This window comes from Mytilus edulis, chromosome 5, assembly GCF_963676685.1.
Source record: "Mytilus edulis chromosome 5, xbMytEdul2.2, whole genome shotgun sequence".
Classification (NCBI taxonomy): Eukaryota; Metazoa; Mollusca; class Bivalvia; order Mytilida; family Mytilidae; genus Mytilus; species Mytilus edulis.
Window position 1 is genome coordinate 83,324,843 of NC_092348.1, and position 21,626 is coordinate 83,346,468.

The window sequence follows — 21,626 nt, forward strand, 5'->3', positions numbered from 1 at the left end:
AAGGGCTTAAAAACAATTATCTTTTGTGTTTTCCTTTAAAATCTTCAATGTTTTACTCATACCAAGCTATAAATACATTCAGTATTTACACCAAAGCAATTTAAAACAACAATCATGATTTTCCAATTATTCAACTTGAATTTGAATTAAAATTGGGCGTGAATGAGTAGAGTGCGAACGGACCTTGGGTGTGAACGTGCGAGGTGCGAAAGTGTATTGGGCGCAAACAGACCTGATACCACATAGTCTGAACCCCCTTCTCCCACAAAATATGAAGTAAATTAAAAACAAATTGTTCAGAGAACAATTGAAGTCTTTCCACTAGAAAAGATCTATTTTTATATTGAAATATGAAAAATCAGTTTAAAATGTTAGTTTCTTATGGCTTTATGACGTCCTATTAACCTATGACCTTGACCTCAATTTCAAGGTCACAAACCATGGACCTTGAATCAAAATATCCTAGGTCTTTAATATGTTTGGTTAATGAGTACTACCACTTGACGCGTAATTTTAAATGTAAGAAGGACAAAAACTCCCTTTTATTGTATGCGCAGCCTTTCAACCAAAATATACAAGTAAGGACATGTAAAATTATTTGTCAAAATGTCATACGGTATTTGAAAAGAAGTGAAAATAAGCCAAAATCAAAATTTATAATATGACCTTGACCTTTGACATTGACCTCATTTTCATTTTAAGTACCAATGACCTCATGAAGACCCTAGGTCTCTATCAGTTATGGTTTACCAGTTGAAAATGCATATCGCTTGAATCAAATGAAAAAGGGGGAATAACTCTCATATGGAGTCCCCATAGAGCTATGGTTCAAACGAATATTCTTATCCTTAATATGTAACGAGCAATTTGGTAAAATAAAATCTTTTACGGTTACGAAGGAGAGGTGGCCACAAGAAAAACAGTGTTTGGGGAGATAACTCTTACAACGTAATGTATTTTGTTATAATTACATTTGATATATGTTTCATTATAATACTAACTGCACATCACATGTTATTCCTCAAGCAATTGCATCACTCAATAAAACTTTTCATTCATGATAACACGTGGTCCCACAATAAAGTGCACAGATGAATTGAATAAAAAAGTTATAAAATTCGTGTTTTCATGATCCTAGCTAAAAAAAAGTAATTATAAGTATTGAATGTTTCTTTTTGTAACCTCATAGGGTTGCAAAAGCATTGACCGTTTGCACATTTTTAGAATGTAGCGCTTACGCTTACGCGCTTCATACAAAAAGTACTTCGGTCAACGCTTTTACACCTCAATGAATTTACAAAAAAAAAGCATTCAATACTTAAATGCAGTTGTAAATTTTTAAAGCAAAAAGAGTTAATACTAACTTTCACTTTTTTGGATGTTCATGTACATTTTGTATGTATTTATTTTTCTCAACTACATGATTTTTTTGGTGTATTTTTAATGATATATATGAGTAGTCAAAATAATTATTACGTCTGGCAAGGCTTTTTAAATTTTATTCTGGGACACCTTCCTATGACCACAAGGCTATGTTAATTTTTTTCTGGGACGCCTTCTTAGGAAGCCTTCCTACGAACGTCTTAGGAAGGCGTCCCAGAAAAAAATAAAATAGCCTTGTCAGACGTCATTATTATTTGGACTAATACATGAGATATTGGATATTTTTATGCATTATTTAACCAGTTGAGTCTTTTACAGGATTGTTTGTTTAATGCTGTTTAAACATTACTGAAAAAAAACCCACCTTAAATTTGCTAATTATTTGGCATGAAAGTTTGATTTATTGAAAGGGACTCATAGTTTTCCATTTAATTTTAATAATTGTCTAATGGTTAAAACAATAGCTTCGTTGTTTACTTTTATACACAACAACATATTCACTTTGGTTTCGTTGTTTACCTAATATTCACTATGTACTTGGTAACAGTTATTAATTAATTGAATAGAAAATATTATAATAAATATTATTGGAAGCCGAATTGACGTCAAATAGGTGCCGATTTGACTTGAAGCCAATTTAACCAGGTGCCGACTTGACTTGTACGTTTCAATTCCTCTGCGATCGTTTGCGGTATTTTCTTGAGAAAACCTATTTTCCATCATCAAAGAGAAGAAGAAACTGCTTGAAATGATTCCCGAACGCTTCGTGATTGTTAAAATAAGTTTAATTCACTCAAAAAACAATTTTAAAACTTGCGATGTTTAATTCTGTATTCTGTTTAAACAGGAAGTTTCAAAAGCACGTGTAAAAGAAGAAATTAACCGGTGAGAGTGGAAATCCGTACATAACATATATCACTATAGTACGACTTTTAAAGCAAAACAGTTTCATCCTTTTGTAAAACAGTCTTTAATATACCTATCACATTAATGTTTGAAGGGTCTTAAGCTTATTCAAACCATATAAGTCGGTATGAAACACCAAAACGGAATGATAATAACCGATTACGTTTTGTAGTTTACAAAATTCTGGACTGGTTCCTGTCAAACTACAACACTTTGTTTGACTGTAGTGGAATACAAACAGAAACCAGTTAGTTTGTAAACTGGTTCCTGGCTGATTACTACACAATGCTCATGCATAATGATAAGGAACACAAGCACATTCCAGTTTGTATTGAAATTAGTAAATACGAAACCAAGCGCGGTAGGCAGAGAAATCAGGTCGGCAGTTATGGAACAATGACTGCGTCATTTTCCAAAAACTGTGTTCATGTGATATGGATTTCTTCACCAAAGCGAAAACAGGACTTCTACTTTTGGCTATACAATGTAGTTCGTGTCGTATTTGAGAAACTTTAGTCACGGTCAAAACTATGTAAATAACATTGTATGTTTTATCTCTTAAGAATTTTGCATTTCACTCCTTATGTATAGGGCACCACCTCTGGATTGGATTGTACATGCAATATATTTTACCTAACATCCCAAAATTGAACTATTGAGAATAACATAAAAAATGTTAACAATAAACTGCAATAAAGAAAAGAAAAAAATAAGAACAAATGTATTATAGAATAACAGCTGCATCTCATATACAATGAACCAAACTTTTTATAGATATCTTTTTATAGATATAATTGAATAAGCATACAAAAGAGAAATGCACGACGAGTCAATTACAAATAATAATAACAGTTATATCCATCTGCAGTAACGTTTTTATTGTCTAGAAAAGTTACAGTAATAATGTTAAAGATATATTTTCTATGTATTATCCTATTTTGATTAAAATCTAGATGTTGCTTCAAATCTATCTTATATACTAGTAACAGAAATGTGTGTTGTAGATCAATTTAGTAACCCAATAGGACAATTTTCATTCGTATTTCACAAAATATTCATGTTTTCAATCGACATATAAATAAATGTCTATGCAATGGGATCGGGGTATGTCAATCAGTGTTCTAAGTTTTGATTGGATTGAATTAAACCCTTTTGTCTCTCTATCTACCACGTTTGCTATCATTCACTTAAATTGTTTATTTGGATTAATGTGATAGTCATCGTTTGGCAATGCATCATCTATTTTGTTCTTATAGAATACAGAATAATAACAATTATAGGTTTACCATGACCTAACTTTCATGATTTTACTCTGAATTCGGATTTCATAGTATGCTACTTCTACCATCAATATCAATATTGTCTGCTTATAAAGAACGTTGATGTACAAAACAAGTTGATTGATAGGTGTTTGATTAACGTTTAATATTTTTTGCACATTCATGTTCATCAGCAGCATAAAATCATGATCTAGATGTCATGCCTAAGTGAGAAGGTCAAGTTTTCTTTGAAAGTGTATGTCAAGTGAATTCAGCAGAATCAACCTTCAAAATCTGAAATGTAGTGTCAGCATTGTTGTATGACACTTTTCAAGGTGCCCGTAAGAGTGTTCTTATGTTGAACTTATGGGTTGAAATTATTTTAGCCACTCCCGAGATAAAAAACGGCAACACCATCATTATATGTTTTTCTCAATATTACATGGATCTTTTTCTCATATTCATCGAGATTTGATACATTGTTTTCATGAGTTCAGTGACATGTTTTGAAAAAATGTCTGTTGTTGTGTTGGTCGTTGTGTGACACTGTTGTTATGTTTCTATCTTTTTTAATTATGCCATTGGAATTCTCATTGGTTTTTGTTTAGTCTTCCGGGTGGACCCCGTAACGTCTCTAATACAATCAAACCAACTTGTGTTAAGTATTAATGTTAGTACATGTTTACATGGAATGGTTGTAGACGAAGCGGTATGAATATTCACAAGTGATGTTTTCTGTTATCAAAAGTCAATGAAATATATAAGACTGAACATCACCGATTTACATCTAATGCGCAGTGTAGTAAGGTGTTCTATTATGTGATCATAGCAAATAAATTTAAAAACAAAGTCTTTTTATATATGAGAAATGTCCGGTTGATTGACAGATATTTAACAGTCAGTGGCAAGTATTACAAGCATATTCAGATTGATCAGAATGTATTATGTGGCAATGCCAAAGACAACTTAATGTTATATCTGTATACCATGATTGACACTGTGCTAAACTCGTCATTTGATAAATGGCAAACGCAAAAATATAGCGAGGTTGAACATGTTTGTATGGACACAACCCTTTTCTATATTATTTTTTCCTGTTGTTGTTATTATTATTGTTGTTGTTGTTCAATAGATTTTAATGAAGCGAACTAGTTCAAGAGTTTACTCGTTTGTAATTATTCCTGAACGACTGTGTTAGTCGAAAGCCCCACCCTGAATCTCGTCGACTATTCTGAAACAACCATCAATTAATATATTTTTTTCTTAAATTCAAACTCACCATCATGTCAATTTCTAGTAAATAATCCGAATCCTTATAATAAGCTAACAAACTTTAGTTTACTACATAAAATATACCACAACTTGTACATGTCATCAGTGTATTAATTGTGTGTTTAATGACACATCTTCGTCGAGAAAATCATTTAGACAAAGAGAAGAAAGCTGTTACCCGCTGTTTACAGTTTAAAAAAAATCAGTAATGTAATTTCAATCAATTATATTATATCTAGTAAACCAATATCCTTGAAATAGTACATGAATTACGCGAAGTTTGCTAAAATGACTTATATTTAAGAAAGATAAACATATGAAATACTTTTATAAGATCTTTTAGAGTATCTTTTCATTTTTTAACAACTATTCTGCGTTCTGGACAATATATTTTATGCAATACATTTTTGTACGAACTCCAACCAGATGAGAATTTTTTTTTGTGTCAATCACGACCTTTTTTGGGAAAAATATCAAAGTGCTCACGATTTTAGATTTGCACGGAAAACTCAGAAATAAAAGCGTAACAATGTTCAAGAGCTAGTCATTATATTTGTTTTAAATGCAGATTTGCTTGAACAGTCGACCCTTTTAGGTAGATTTCTTCAATGACGTAAATTGTCAAATTCGAATTTAAACTATTTATGCGATCATAAAATGCACATTGGTTTTTCATGATAGAACGATGAACCCATTTCTCAGATTTCTAAGTAGTAATCCAGGATGGTGCATGAATTACGCCAATCTTGCTAATAAGATTTATGCTGAGAATATTTTTTTTAGTGTCACGACCTTTGAGGGAAAAAATATCATGGTGCCCAAGATTTTAGATTCGAACAGAAAACTTAAAAATATAAGCGTAATAATGTGCAAAGGCATGTCGTTACATTCGTTTTAAAAGCAGGTTTGCCTAGTCAGCCGATCTTTTTAGTGACACAACAATTATTCTTTTCTTCAGGGCAAACTATTATTGAAATGTTTTGATAAACATATTTTTTTCTGATTTATTTTCAGCCTGTCAATAAACAACATGGATTTTCTCACAGATTTTAAAGATGAATTGTATTCTCTTATAGTCACGATTCTAAACCAGATTTTACAGGATCCAATGACAATGTTTCACCACGGTTATAATTTTTTCATGATATTTTTTTCGATACACCAATTGAAAATCTCACAAATATATTATCAACATTGAAACTTAATGATTCATTCCACGTTTATTCATTTGTTCAATACTAAATTAACAAATTCTAATCATCCATTATACTTTTATTTTTATACAGTTATTTACATTTGGGGGACGAGGATATTTAAATTATGTTAATACGTAAACTTTAAATCTAACATGAGTGGGATTTCAATATCAATACATTTATTTTTCTCTCCTTCTCCTATAATCAACATATATTTAAACTTATTACATATACATAATTCGTCTTTAGATTGCTTTATTTGCAGTTGATAAGTGAAAAAATAAATTAAAAAATTGAGACATCAGTTACTTTCATACACATATACTTAAATGTCAGAATCTATTACAGATAACATGACCATGGGAACACTAAAAAGTATACATAGTCTGTCGTAAGGACGAATTTATATGGACAATATAATAAACATTATAGAACTGACAAGTAATGATACCTATGGGAAAGCATCAATGATACACGCCCTATGAATTCTCTTTTAATTTATTTACAATAAGGCCATGGAACGAGTACTATAGGTGATTGCTTAAAGGTTTGAATTTCAATAGACGATGGTTATTATGACTGTCCTTTGCTTTTAGTACTTCGGGAAATATGCACTTGTATATATAAATATATAGTATACTCATTGGTTTGAAAATCGGCTACATATTATTTGGTTTTTGAAGTGACTGGAAGTACCTAACACATAATGGTGAGTTAAGGTCTTTGCGAAGAATATGTTTTCGCAGGTGTATGTTGAAATTGAACACCAAATATTAATGTATAATTCCTGATATTAAAAAATAATTATGCTTTTCTTTTATTAAACACGCGGAAATAATTTGATCAATCCTACATTTAATATTCAATAGATACATATTACAGTAAATTGCATTTACGCATGAGCTTATGTGTTTTATTCATTTACAATTTCGCCGAAACATTTGCAACCTGAAGATACACAAAGAACATATATCATTCACAAATATTAAACTTAAAATGATTTTCTGTCATTTCAACAGTTGTTTATTCTGAAATATGAACAAGATAGGTTGTATTGCTATTATTGCATTATCCATATAATTTTATTCGTATTTATTATTGTTTATTTCACAAAATTAAGATAACACTTTATAAATGTCGTTTGTCCAAAGCGCTTGTATGAGTCAACATTCACCAAGAACGCTCAGACCTATACATTTGAAGGCAAAGATGGCATACAATTACACATAATCTTTAGAAGCTATATGACAACACGGAACCCAAAAAGAACTACCAATCGTCATCTGAGGTCAAAGTTGCTTTAGACAGTTAGAACTTTAGTTTCTTTCTTAATCTATGAATGGGAAATAATTATTTAAATCCATGATTAAGTGAACATAAAATTGAGAATTGAAATGGAGAATGTGTCAAAGAGACAACAACCCGATCATAGAACAGACAACAGCAGAAGGTCACCAATATGACTTCAAAAGCATTTCATACTTAAGTAAAAGATAATAAAAGTTTAATACATTGAATATTTCAGAAACGAATGTCAGTACTTTCAGTTTTCTGTTTTATGAGCTTCGTAGACCTCATGTTTAGTACAAGTTCAGGTAAGAAAGTGTCTGTCATTGTCTACAATGTATGTTGTGCCCTTCGTGTGACTAACAAAACAGTAGCATACGTATACTGCCGAGTATTAGTAGGAGAGTTTCAAAGAGTTTGAAAAAAAACCTTCCACATGATAACACCCATCACGAAATAGCATAACGTCAAAGATTCGTACCATTTACATAAAATTTCGATTTGTTTAAATAAAAGTAACCTCAGTACGTTTTAATCAACAACCACTTAAATGAAACCATTAATACAATTTAGATTCAAATTGTTGCTCAGTCTTTATATTTCTATGTTGTGTATTGTAAACTGTTGTTTATCTTTTGATCTTTTTTCATTTGTATTCTATGACATTGGCAGTTTGTCGTCGACTTATGATCTGAAAATCTCTTCGTTATCATTTATCTACCGTTAAAAGGTACATCTTCTAATTTCCGACAAAACAATGTCTCACAATGAATTTTAAAGTTGAAATAAAACAAATATGAGACAGACAGAGTAAAGTTAATACAAAGCATTCTATCCTGAAAAGAACATATTATTGAAATTACATGTAGCTTGCTGATACAAACAATTAGTAATTTATAGTCGAACGGCATGTTGAAAGAGTTTATACAATCATATTTTCTAGTATAAGTGAGTTGAAAACGACTAACCATAGACAAATTACGACAACCCAAATGTTAAATCTATATGACTGTATAAGCACAAATGTTCTCTAAATGACAATCAGTAAAAGCTATTGTCTATATTTATTCCGATCCCTTCTTAACCTCACAGTATATCTAAAGACGACAAACATCATAATATAGCATATAGTGGTATATATATTTATTATCTAGACTAATAGAAAACAAGCCATACTACTTCCATTATATAATTGCTAAAACTACATGACAACATATAAAACATGTAACATTATAATAAATATTTTGAAACATTATTCTAAAAATAAACTATTAACTATAGGATGCGGTGGATACCTGCAACATTGTTTCGGCTGCGGTGGATACCAGCAGCGGGTTTTTCGGCTGCGGTGGATACCAGCAGCACGATATGCAAAATAATCCCATGCTTACTTATACAATAATAATTGGAACTGATAATTAAGAATATTTACTATACTGATGTATAATTCCCTGAAATTAACATGAGCAATAGTAACCCAGGTAGCACAAAACATTTTCAAAACATTTTTATAAGGTTGTATAAATGTCTTATCAAAACGTTGTCAAACAAATATTTTCGTGATGTTATGTGAATATTTTTTCTTTTATTTTTAAAACATTTATTTAAAACATTTTTTGAAAATATTTTTACAATGATGTAAGAATCTTCATAAAAATGTTTTCGATAATATTTTTTAAGATATTTTGTATGAATGTTTTATAAATGTTCAAAAGATATGTAGTTTCTACCTCTGAAAAACATTTTAAAAGTATATAAGTAGAACATTCTTAACAATATCACTCCGATGTTTTAAAAATATTTTCTAAAAATGTTTCATGAAATGTTTAAATAACATGCCTTTGAGATATTTTAACAACATTTCTTCATAATATTTGATGAAAACATTTTGAAAACGTTACGCTTTTAATATTGAGAAAATGAATTTATAAAACATTTTGTTGCTAATATTTTGACAACATTTTAAAATAATATTATGAATACATTTACCCCAAAACATTTTAAAAACGTTTCGCATTTAATATTGAGAAAATGACTTTATAAAACATTTTGTTGCTTATATTTTAACAACATTCTAAAATAATATTATGAATACATTTACAAAAAAATATTTAATAGAAAATGTTTTAACAATATTTTTCAAACATTGATTTAGGTTATGTAAAATACTTTATTTTATTTAATAAATGACAGAGCTTGGAGCTGTACCTCACTCCCATATATATATAGCATTATATAGTGCACGCACTGCTATTTTCCGGATTTTATATTCCACTACCGACATCAAACGTTTACACATTTAAAATCTAACTGTTCCCGATGATCAACGGACATGATCCAAAGGAATTTTGGAACCAGTAACCGGAAGTTTTATTAAATCCAGTATAAAAGTCAAGTAATTCAACTTTATTTTTATTAATAAGTTTACAAAAAAAATTTAAAACATTCATATTTTTTAATATATTTTTAATGGTACGACTTCCCAGTGGTACGAGTTTACGTTGGTACGAGTTAACTTTTTTGGTACGAGTTAACGTGGTACGAGTTTTCGGTGGTACGAGTTAACTTGCTTCCAATTTAGTCTGCCTTGATGTTGTGATGTGTATGTCCACTGGACATCTATACTATTAAACGAGAAGACCTCATTTTGGGTGTCGCTTCTCCTCCTTCCACAATAAATTAATCATCATGCCTCTGTGTCCTATAGGTAACATGTATAGTCGCATTTGTCATCCATACTTATGATCATTCAGTTGGGGTTATTTTGGGATAAAAACGAAAAAGAATGCGTCCGGATATTTTCCCGTCATTGGACAAAACTTTAAGTCAGATTAGACTTCCGGTTTGTGTTTTTCTGTACTTTGAACATTTATGAATAAAGTATATAAATTTGCTTTCTGCTGTCATTTTGAGTTCTAGCATGTATCATCCTTGATTAACGTGTTTCAGTTTGGGTTATTTTGGGAGGAAAACGAAAATGAATAATATTTGCTATTTACTATCAATTAGTTTACAGTGGCGGATCCAGAACTTTTCATAAGGGAGGGGGGGGGGGGGGGGGGCACTGACTGACCTAAAAAAGGGGGGCGTTCCTCTCATGCTTCAGTGATTCCCCATATAATCAACCATTTTTTTCAACGAAATGCGGGGCAGGGCCTCCAGGTCCCCCATGGGATCCGCCTATGGTTTATTATCAACGGCGGTCACTACGGATATATTTCTGTACATACTTACATACATTTACTATGAATAACTGTATTTGTTATAATTTACTATAAATTCCTTTTCTGTACCTTGAACATGTGATACAAAGACTATGAATAAAGTATATAAATTTGCTTTCTGCTATCATTTTGAGTTCTAGCATTTATCATACTTGCTTAACGTGTTACGTGTTTCAGTTTGGGTTATTTTGGGAGGAAAACGAAAATGAATAATATTTGCTATTTACTATCAATTAGTTTACAGTGGCGGATCCAGAACTTTTCATAAGGGAGGGGGGCACTGACTGACCTAAAAGGGGGGGGGCGTTCCTCTCATGCTTCAGTGATTCCCCATATAATCAACAAAAAAATTTCAACGCCCCCCCCCCCCCCCCCCCCCCTTGGGATCCGCCTATGGTTTACTATAAACGGCGGTCACTGCGGATATATTTCTGTATACATACATTTACTATGAATAACTGAATAACTGTATTTGTTATAATTTACTATGGATTCCAATGGTTATCTTGGGTTGGGGGAGGGGGGGGGGGGGCTCTTTACTATTCATGGCGTTCACTGATGTATATATATATATATATATATATGAGTCTGAAAGATTGTGAAAGACTCTATATATATATATATATATATATATATATATATATATATATATATGTAAGTACCTTTGACTTTTGATACCTCTCCTGAAATTCTCTGTATAGTAATTAAAGTATATATTCATGTTCATAGAGTACAGAAAAACAGAAGGTATAAAAATCGGTATTTGGAAAATAGGGGGAGGGCAAAAAAATGTGCCCAGTCCCTAAGTACCTTTGACTTTTGATACCTCTCCTGAAATTCACTGTATAGTAATTAAAGTATATATGCATGTTCATAGATAACAGAAAAACAGAAGGTATAAAAATCGGTATTTGGAAAATAGGGGGAGGGCAAAAAATGTGCCCAGTCCCTAAGTACCTTTGACTTTTGATATCTCGCCTGAAATTCTCCAGTCAGTATATTTTTTTTACAGTTCACATACGCTCTATTTCCCCGCGATTTCGCGGGTGTGTTCTAGTTAGAATTATACAAACAGGGTTAAACTTAAGGGTTTTTTATATTATTTTAAAGTCTATAAATGCAATCACTTGTAACCACTGAGCATGTCTGAAAAGTTCTGTTATAAGCATTACAAGTCAGCCCATTATTTGCTTTAACAGACAGGGCTATATAAGCAATACTTTAATTGCTCCATCGCTGGCTACACATCTACTTATCAAGGGAATCTCAAATACGCAATGATTATCAAAGCTTTTGCTATTTGACAAAGCGAGTGTTGTTGCCTCTATAATATATTGTTTTACGTTTTTGTAACTTGTACTTTTGTGTTGAGCCCTACAAGTACAAGTAACAACCTATCGCCCAGCCAGATAATTATTTATGTGCCGATCCCAAGACAGGAGTTTGATTCAGTAGTTGCCGGTTCATTTCTTACAAATTTGTTTTTTCGTTAAACTTTATAAATTATGCCATTCCTTTCATTGTTAGAATTGTTTAAATTATACGCCTTTACAGGACGTATTATGCTAATGTATACTGTGTCCGTCTGTCGGTCGGCCTGTTCGTTCCTCTATCAGTTGCGTCAACATGTCCGACACTAACTCAAAAAAGCTTTAACCAATTTGAATAACACTTTGGGTGGATTGTTTATATACATGGAGCAGCTGTTCACTTTTAAATGTTGTGGCCTTTGTAGCTGACTATTACACTGTGACTTTTTCTAACTTATATTTTATTCATTTGTTTATTTTAACTTTTGTAGGATCAATTAGACGTTCCAAAATTTATGATAAATTTTCTGAAATGCAGATTAAAATGGAGAATGGAAATGGGGATTTTAAAGAAGAATATAAGCTTAGAAATGACTACAAATATCCTGGAAGAGCAAATTTTATGAAGGTATTTATTATTTTAAATCCTCAATCTACATTACATGCATTTGCACAAAAATATACAATAACCATTACAAAATATTTTTTTTTTATGGAAGACCAAGAAAATGTTACAGGTTCTTCATGGCTGGCTACTCTTTATAGTTGAGAAAACTATAGTGTCTTATTTTAAAAACTGGTGAAATCTACCGTTACACTTGTTTAATAATAATAAAAAACCTCTAGATGTATAAAATAGCTACAATTGTTGCTTCACAATCAATTAACACTGATAAGTTGACACTTTTCAATATATTTTTGTAAAACCGCTGGATTTAATGAAGAGAAATAGTTTATAGTGTAATTTTGATTAAATTAACTGAAATTTCAGCCACTTGTTTAATCACTAAACTGAAGGACTAATTTGCTTACACTTTATTTTACAGAAGCCAGCAGATGTCAAAGGAAATAAAAAGAATGGAACAAAGGAAACTTTGAAAAAGAACAGTGATATGAAAATATTGAATAAATGTTTTGCATTTATAATTGTAGTTCTATCTTGTATAGTGTTGTCTAATTACTTATAAGGTAGCAGAGAAAACAGTTAAAAAACTATGCAGCAGCAGAAAAATGTCTGACGGTACCTGTGATCAAACATGAGATCAAGAAATACTTTAAAAAAAAATGCGCAAAGATATTTAAAATCAGAAAAAAAGGAATATCTATCTGTAAATAAAACCATGACAAACTATATAATATTACGTGTTCAATAAATACAAAAAATAGGGTTATGTCAATGAGATATCAATCTAAATCTGACAAAAGTAAATAAAATATATGCTGATTCAACTGTAATCAACAAACAATTGTAAAATGAGATGTTGGGTAAAGATCAGTATGACAGCAGTTGTTTTTCAGATGCAGATCTAGGATTATGAGAAAAGTGGCCACATGCTCTAAACTAGACAAAGTTGAAGAGAAATAGTTGGACTTAGATAAACCATAATTATAGCTCCATGCGGGGACCCAGGATCTCCCCATATTCAAACACGATCAACTGTTTTATAATATTTTATAAAACGTTTGAATAATGATGTTAGAAAACATTTTTCTAATGATATTCATATAACATTTAAATTTTGAGAATATGAACATTATTAAAACATTTTGTAAAATGTTTTTTTAACATTTTCACAACATTATTTCCTGCAAAACATTTTTGTTTTATGTTTTAGAAATGTTTCAAGGATATTTTAATATAAAACAAACATTTATAAAACATTTTGCAAACATTGTCAACAAAATTTAGAAACGTTTTAATGATGTCTTAAAAATATTCTGGAAATGTTATAGAAAATGTTTTGAAAACATTTGTGATACCATACAATGGCACGTTATTTTAATATTTTCTACGATATTTTCACAACATTTTTCAAAATGTTTTAAAAACATAAACAAAATATTTTTGTGTTAACTGGGAAGTAGCCCTAATATTTAATTCATATATATATGTGAATACATTTTTAAAGAGTTAAAGGTGAGGGCGGATGGAAAACAAAATTATAATCTGCTACGATGAACTGGCAGCTTAAAACGAGCTTATTAATACTTTACTTATACTCCTATCTGATTGGCTAACCAATCTTCTAAAAATATCTCAGTTCTCTCAGTGGGTGGGTGGGAAACAAAATTAAAATCTGCTACGATGAACTGGCAGCTTAAAACGAGCTTATTTATACTTTACTTATATCTCCTATCTGATTTTTCTGATTTAAAAATATTTCAGTTTTGTCAGTAATTTCTAAAAATATCTCTCTCTGTTATCTCAATTTGTTTTCTATAAATATCCCACCTGACGTAGGCAGGAATTATTTATCGTATAAACTATAATTTAAATCTTTAAATTACCATTTATACAATCATACTTTTCTAGTATAAGTGACTTGAAAATCGACTAACCATAGACAAATTACGACAACCCAAATGTTAAATCTATATGACTGTATAAGCACACATGTTCTCTAAATGACAATCAATAAAAGCTATTGTCTATAGTAATTCCGATCCCTTCTTAACCTCGCATTATATCTAAAGACGACAAAACAACAAACATCATAATATAGCATAGTGGTATATATATTTATTATTTAGACTAATAAAAAACAAGCTATAATAATTCCATTATATAATTGCTAAAACTACATGACAACATATAAAAAATGTAACAATATAACCAATAAATGTATCTATGTTTGGCTTTCTCGGGGGCTACTCACTTTATAAAAAATCTACCTAATCTAAAAAATAATTTGAAACATTATTCTAAAAATAAACTATTAACTATAGGATGCGGTGGATACCTGCAACATTGTTTCGGTTGCGGTGGATACCAGTAGCGGGTTTTTCGGCTGCGGTGGATACCAGCAGCGGGGTTTCGGCTGCGGTGGATACCAACAGCGGGGTATCGTCTGCGGTGGATACCAGCAGCACGATATGCAAAATAATCCCATGCTTACTTATACAATAATAGTTGGAACTGATAATTAAGAATATTTACTATACTGATGTATAATTGACTTGGGGGTAAAAATAATTTCCCTGAAATTAACATGGCCAAATTAAGCGAATTTAATACCATTAAATGAGTGAAAGCCCACAAGACCCAAGATAGATACATCATTATTTATTGCGATTAAATATTATTATTATTATTATTTTTTTTTGTGCGAAGGTGTACTCACAAGCTACACAGTTGCAGCATGTATAAAGCCCACAATTTGAACATTGAATCAAATCTAACCTAACTTTATTAAAATATGGAATTAAAATGGTCTCCATGTTTGTTTTTTTATCCCACTCAAATGTCACATAATGTTACAAAAAAAAATACATGTGTGTAAAACTACAAAAAAGAAACAATAATAATCTATCTGAAGCTTTAAACTACAACAAATGAATTAGTTATGAAAACACATATCGTGCTGAGCTCTTTTCAATACTTTGGCATCAGTTCGTATGTATCGTATGTAACAGTCTGATGACCACCTGCCCAATGTTTTAATAATATGATCCTCGACACCACATGCTGCTGCGGATGTAGCTGCTCCTATACGAAAGGAGTGACCACAAAACTTAACAGTATTATAGCCAAGTGTGTCCAATAATTGTCTCAATGAAGAAATAAATGTTTCCCTGCTGAAAGGCGATGATTGAAATTCATCCTCGACAAAAAGTGGAGATTTTGGTAAAGCGCCATTGTTATATCTTATAGACAGATACTTATTCATTGTATCCACTGGTTTAAATGTGTCATTTTCATAAATAGTAATATTCACCCCTTGACGGAAGGGATCACGCTTAGAGGTTCGCAGGCGAAAAATGAAAAACTGTACATGTTTCGTCGGATATATCTTGCAAAAGTACTGTACATGAATTATCATTATAAGACCGACAGGTAAATTCTCCACACCTAAGAAAACCGAAAAATGCCATTTTAAAAGCACACTGAAACATGAGGTCAAGCACTGGTGAAAATATTCCTTTCGATAATAAAGCACAAAGCTTATTCAAAATTCATGATGTAATTGGCAATCTTTCTTGAACAACATTGTTCTGAGATTTTTTAATACCCCGAAGAATAACTGGTAATCTGATACCATTCGCCATAGGATCATATCCTAAACATCTTATATAATAATGACGTACTCCAGCAAGATAGAGTTTAATAGTCTGGTGTTTAAGATTAAGTGCTTTTTGACAATAAGTTACGAAATAGACAAAAGATCTTCTTTTACATAAGGAAGATTAACTTCGGAGCACGGTTGACCATTCATGACCAGGAACGTTCTGAAACATTTAAAAGCGGATTTATATGTAAATCTAGTGCTTTCGCTCAAAGACGCATCCCATAATTCGTCTATCTTTAAATTCAAACCATCATCAGCTCTGAGGGATGCAGACAAGGGGTTGGTATCGCGTTTGCATGTGGTGCCAAGGTTCTGAACTTCATCATCTGGTAACGAGAAAGAGAATGAGCTATACAGTTTTTTATACCAGGAATGTGAATTCGTAAAACCTTTTCTAAAGGGAGATAAGCCTCCATATTAATAGTATCTTAAAATATCCCTAAATATTCTAACTTATGGTCCTTTAGTTTTCTTAAATGAAAGTGGCACACCTAAAGACTTAAAAATATCTAAAATAAGTATTCATAGTTTGTTGAGCATTGTCTTGTTCTGGTACAATAACTAGAAAATCATCTAACAAGTGTAAAATGTGCTCTATATTGTAATTGTTCTGAGCAATCCAACAAATTGCTTGTGAAAGAGTTTCAAAGATTTTTGGGCTAGACCTGCACCCAAACACTAATTTATTGAAAAAGTAATATCTGTCATCTCATCTGATTCCATGCAACGGCCATAACATTGGCGACAGTGGAATACCCTTGAAGTCGTCGGCTATATCGGTTTTTAAAAGCCAAGATTTAAAACCTAGGCTTTTGATAGTTCTGATAGCATCATCAATTGAAACATATTGCAAAGAAAATTCATCTTTATCGATAAGTTCGTTTAAACTAGGATTTCTTGGATCCTCATGAGGCGCTGACAAGTCTACGATCAAACGCTTCTTTTTATTGTATTTACCTTCTGCCACACCGATAGGGTTAATGCGGTAATGTGTAAATGGAATGAAATCAAATTGTCCTTCTAAATAGCCATTTTCTACCTCCGTCCCAATTAATTTTAAAACGTGTGTTGGATGGGATATCGCTGATCTTAAGTTTTTGCACTCAATAGACTTAGATGGTAATGTTTTAATACCTGTGGAAAAACCTTGACTTAACCCAGAAACTAGGTAATTCTTACATTCCTTATTTGGATGATTTTCTAATCAACTTAAGTGTAACGCATTACAATTTTTCATGTAATTGAATGTAATGTGTAATTGAGCATTTTATCAATTACATGTAATGGTAAGTTAATTAATTACAATGAAAAAAGCATGTAATGCTCAATAACTTTTGAATTACATGCATACATGTACTTTTGTGGTGTTAATGATAAGAAATAGTGATAATATAAATATTCTTTATTTGACATACACAAATTGTTGCTAAATAGTCTAATAACTTTTAAAAAAAATGTGAGAATCATATATTGGTGTTGTTCAGTTTTTGATAAAGATCTTTATCTAAATAGATTGATAACATTTTTATACTTACCATCAATGCAAGTATGTATGGTCATGGAAGTAATATTGAATATTTTAATATTACTTCCATGGCATGGTTAAACAAATGTGTAAATCTTTCTTAGACAGTTCATTTAGAATTTTAAATCACTGCACACAATCATTTTGACAAATTAGTTTACACAAAAGGATTATAGAAATAAAAATTATCAGCTGTAAAAACAAACTGCAATTAATCAGATTAAAATGTGTGATAAAACAGCCTAGGGACAATGCCACTATTACATGTATGTTATCTAATTAGCAAAATACTGGTAATATTTAGACATAATATATTGTTTGAACCAAAATTTATTTTCAATGTAGTGACAAGCATACTATTGATAATTGTAAAGTAGAAAAGCATAGTCAAATTTTTAATTAATTTTCGAACTTCCAATATCTAGACAGTGAATAGGATGATATACAAATGGATACGGTTTATTGTGTCGTGTATTATTGCAAAAATATACATGAGTGTTTTGTATAGGGAAAACGGTACTATTTATTCTGCCATAGGCGACAATATTAATATTTTCTGAATTACCACTTTTTATGATAAAAACCTGGATAAATCAGTTATATGTGATGTTAGTACTTTATTATTCTGTTTTACAAATTAAATCCAAATAGTATCATGACCAACTTCCAACGGAGCTTTTTTATGCTATTCATGCCCATCGTAATTTTGCACCAAATTTATCAAGTTATGGAAGTCTTTTCGAATATTTCTCTAGAAAATATTTCAATAGGTTTCAAAATTTATATTTTAAATATACACACTGCAGTTATTCATAGATAAATAAAAAATATATTGTACCCTTACATCCAATCACATCGCTACTAATTTGACTTCCTTCATCTGCCTTGGGTACACAAAAGGCCAACCTAATGCAGGGAAAATGTAATAGTACCGTATAGGCGTTTGCTTTTGGTGTACTTCAGTATTTCGGTTGTTCCGTTTTTTCCTCTCATAATTGATGTATTTCCCTCAGTTTTCGTTTGTTACTTGGATTTGATTTCTCTCGATAAAAACAAAATGTGAAGTGGTATTTAAATCATGTTCGAAAACTTAGAGATACCATACTTATATGTATGATTTAAGTACACAAAATATACGTTTCGTTCATACAAGATTTCTTTGTGCACTTAAATCATAACATCTACAAGGCATACTTAATTAAGACGTTGACAAATAAACATTTCCCAAAGAATTGTACCAGGTAAAGCAAAGCCTATCATGATCTGTACTTTTGACGTATATATGTAAACTTTACAATTCTATCAAAAAACAGAAAAGTATCTCTTATCTGTTTGATGCATGAAACAACTTTGACAAGAGTACACATTGGTGCAGAGAAGTACTTTATATACCTCTTAGCATCACAAAGACACCAAGTTACTACTGAATACATTATATGCACATTCACAATCACAGGATTATTGCAAGCAATGCATTACCTTAAAAGTGTTGTTTTTGTTGTATGCTTATTTTTTCAAATTTGATGTTGGTGAGTATAATATATTGTTATAACATAAACGGTAACAAATTCAACAATGCTCGTGTGTAGGCTTATCTACCACGAGACACATAGCTTCACAGTTAAGACTTGTAATAACAAAGGATATCTCAGATGGTAGACTCTTATTGAAAACGTGGTGGGGAAATGTTTTACTTAATATGTGATAGGTTATTATGGTGTAAACAGCAAGAGTATCGTTGTGAATTGCACCTAAGATAAACAATCGTGTCAGGCACTTATTGTATAAGTTTTCTCATGATTTCTTCATTCTACTTCTTTTTGTGCGTCGCCAAAGTTGTACTTCGAGAAAAGTTCACAAGGATTCAAACAAAAAGTAGATATAAAAACACAACGTCATTTTGTTTTTTCAATTTATACTACATAAACACTAACACCACTCGAGCCATTGAGGTAAACACCAGTAAAGAACTTAACTGTAAAAATCAGTGTGATTATGGACTTTCCGAATTGATTTTCCTCTAAGTTCAGTATTTTTGTGCTTTAACTTTTTGCAAAGTACTTGCGAACGAGATTGCGTGCAGCAGCAGAAAGCAAAACATACCAAGCATCATAACATTTACCAACAAATATGCAACAATCGAAAATATCATGCGTCGTTAAAATGATAATTCGATAGTTTAATCGTTTATTCTCATAAAACCATGCAAGTAAGTGCAAAGGTTACAGAGAAGTTATAAAAAAAATATACATAAAAATAAAAAATGCATTAAAAATGCATAAAATTCAAAATTTCGGATGAGATAACATTTAAAGAAAATATATATAGACTTATATAGTCAAATTTAAAAGTTAAAATTGTATAAAGAAATACTTTCTATAAGTATAAATATGGTAAATAAATTATTGTTGTTAAGAAGGAGTGAGCTTACTATTAATACATCTTATAAAATTGTAGAGGTTTCTTAGTGTCTTTGGTTTTTTTTAATTAATTAGTTTGTTGAATGTAATAATGTTATGTCTTGGTATTAGTTTATTTGGAATAAATCTTCTTCTTTCATCTTGTAAAGCCGGGCAAACAAAAATATAGTGGTATTCGTCTCCGATATATCTTTTCGTACATATTGAACATTTTCTATCACTTCTGTCAATGTTATACCATCTCCCCTTTTCTATTGGCATGAAATGATTCGATGTTCGGAATTTACAAAGTGTGTATATATATATATATATATATATATATATATATATATCTCGGTCATTTATGATGTTGAAATAATTCTCAAATTCAAAATTTTCCTTAAAGAGCCTATAAGTAATGCATTTTGATGTGTTCTGAATAGCTGAATTGCAAATTTGTTTAAACCTGTCAATTAATCAGTTTGATACTTTTTGGTAACCATTTGGTGAGGTCTGTATTTTTGCACATAAAATAAGTTTGAAAATCCGGCATTGTCCAATATATTTTTGATGTTCTTTATCCATAAAATGTCATCATTGAAATAACTTTTTTAGTATATATACAGTTCTGAGACAGCAAAGCATGTCGCAATTGAGTTTAAACACTTTAATCGTGTCAGTCAACCTATTTATGATGGTTAGGTTTCAATTTTGTATATAGTCGATGCCATTTGTTTCTTTCTGATGTGGTAGTGGTTTTCTTAATATCACAGTCCTGTTAATCGATAAGGATACAAACCATACAATAGAGCTGATAATACTGCAAAGAAATGCAAAGTTGCCAATTGAAAAATTGAAATCAAGGTGTGTGATTATCTGAAGTCCTCTGTCTGTGTCAATATTGATGATACGATGGAGCTTTCAGGTAGACAGTCAATTGTACTGTTACACCACTGTCCCAGTTTAGGGGGAGGGTTTGGATCCCGCTAACATGTTTAACCCCGCCACATTCTGTATGTATGTACCTGTCCCAAGCCAAGAGCCTGTAATTCAGTGGTTGTCGTTTGTATATGTGTTACATTTGTGTTTTTTGTTAATTTTTTGTAAGCCTTGTGTGTGGCGGTTCTTTTTTTAGTCTCTGTTAGATAAAGGTAAACCATTCTAATACATCTGTAGCTTGCATGATTTATTTCCCAAATTACCGCTATAAAATTCACAAGCTTTTCTCGTAAGTTACCGTCAAATCCAAAGTTTACATTTCATAACTAAAACATGCATGTAATGCAATAAAAGAAAAATCCTAAAAAATCCATTCAAATGTAATATCATATGAATTTTGAGGCTTAACGTAACGAAAAAACCTTCAGCTTTAACGTTTTCATTTGTATGATGTCATGTTTTGATATCACTTATATGCGCCAAAAGCGTTCATGGACTTTTCGGAATTTAATTCTATTTTGATTTTGGAGATTTCTCTGAGTTTGTGTGCATGCATCCTTTTATTATGCATCCGAATAAGAATAAAAATTCTGTAGTCTTTTTTCAATTGCAATTTTTAAAACAATAAAATAGACAGAGC

General features: G+C 31.1%; 1 protein-coding gene and 1 long non-coding RNA gene across 2 annotated transcripts in view; one reads left to right on the top strand and one right to left on the bottom strand.

Annotated features, from left to right (window-relative positions):
- LOC139524646 (G surface protein, allelic form 156-like) overlaps positions 1–4,978 on the bottom strand; it is a 45,620-nt gene extending 40,642 nt beyond the window's left edge. Inside the window, exon 1 of the mRNA XM_071319601.1 lies at positions 4,828–4,978. Within this exon, the coding sequence (XP_071175702.1) occupies positions 4,828–4,833 (6 nt within the window). The 5' untranslated portion in view covers positions 4,834–4,978. The remainder of the gene's footprint in view (positions 1–4,827) is intronic.
- A 6,968-nt stretch (positions 4,979–11,946) lies between these two features.
- LOC139522547 (uncharacterized) lies at positions 11,947–12,983 on the top strand. The gene is made up of 2 exons (XR_011664472.1): positions 11,947–12,465; positions 12,884–12,983. It is a non-coding gene; the product is annotated as an uncharacterized lncRNA (long non-coding RNA).
- The last annotated feature ends 8,643 nt before the right edge of the window (positions 12,984–21,626 follow it).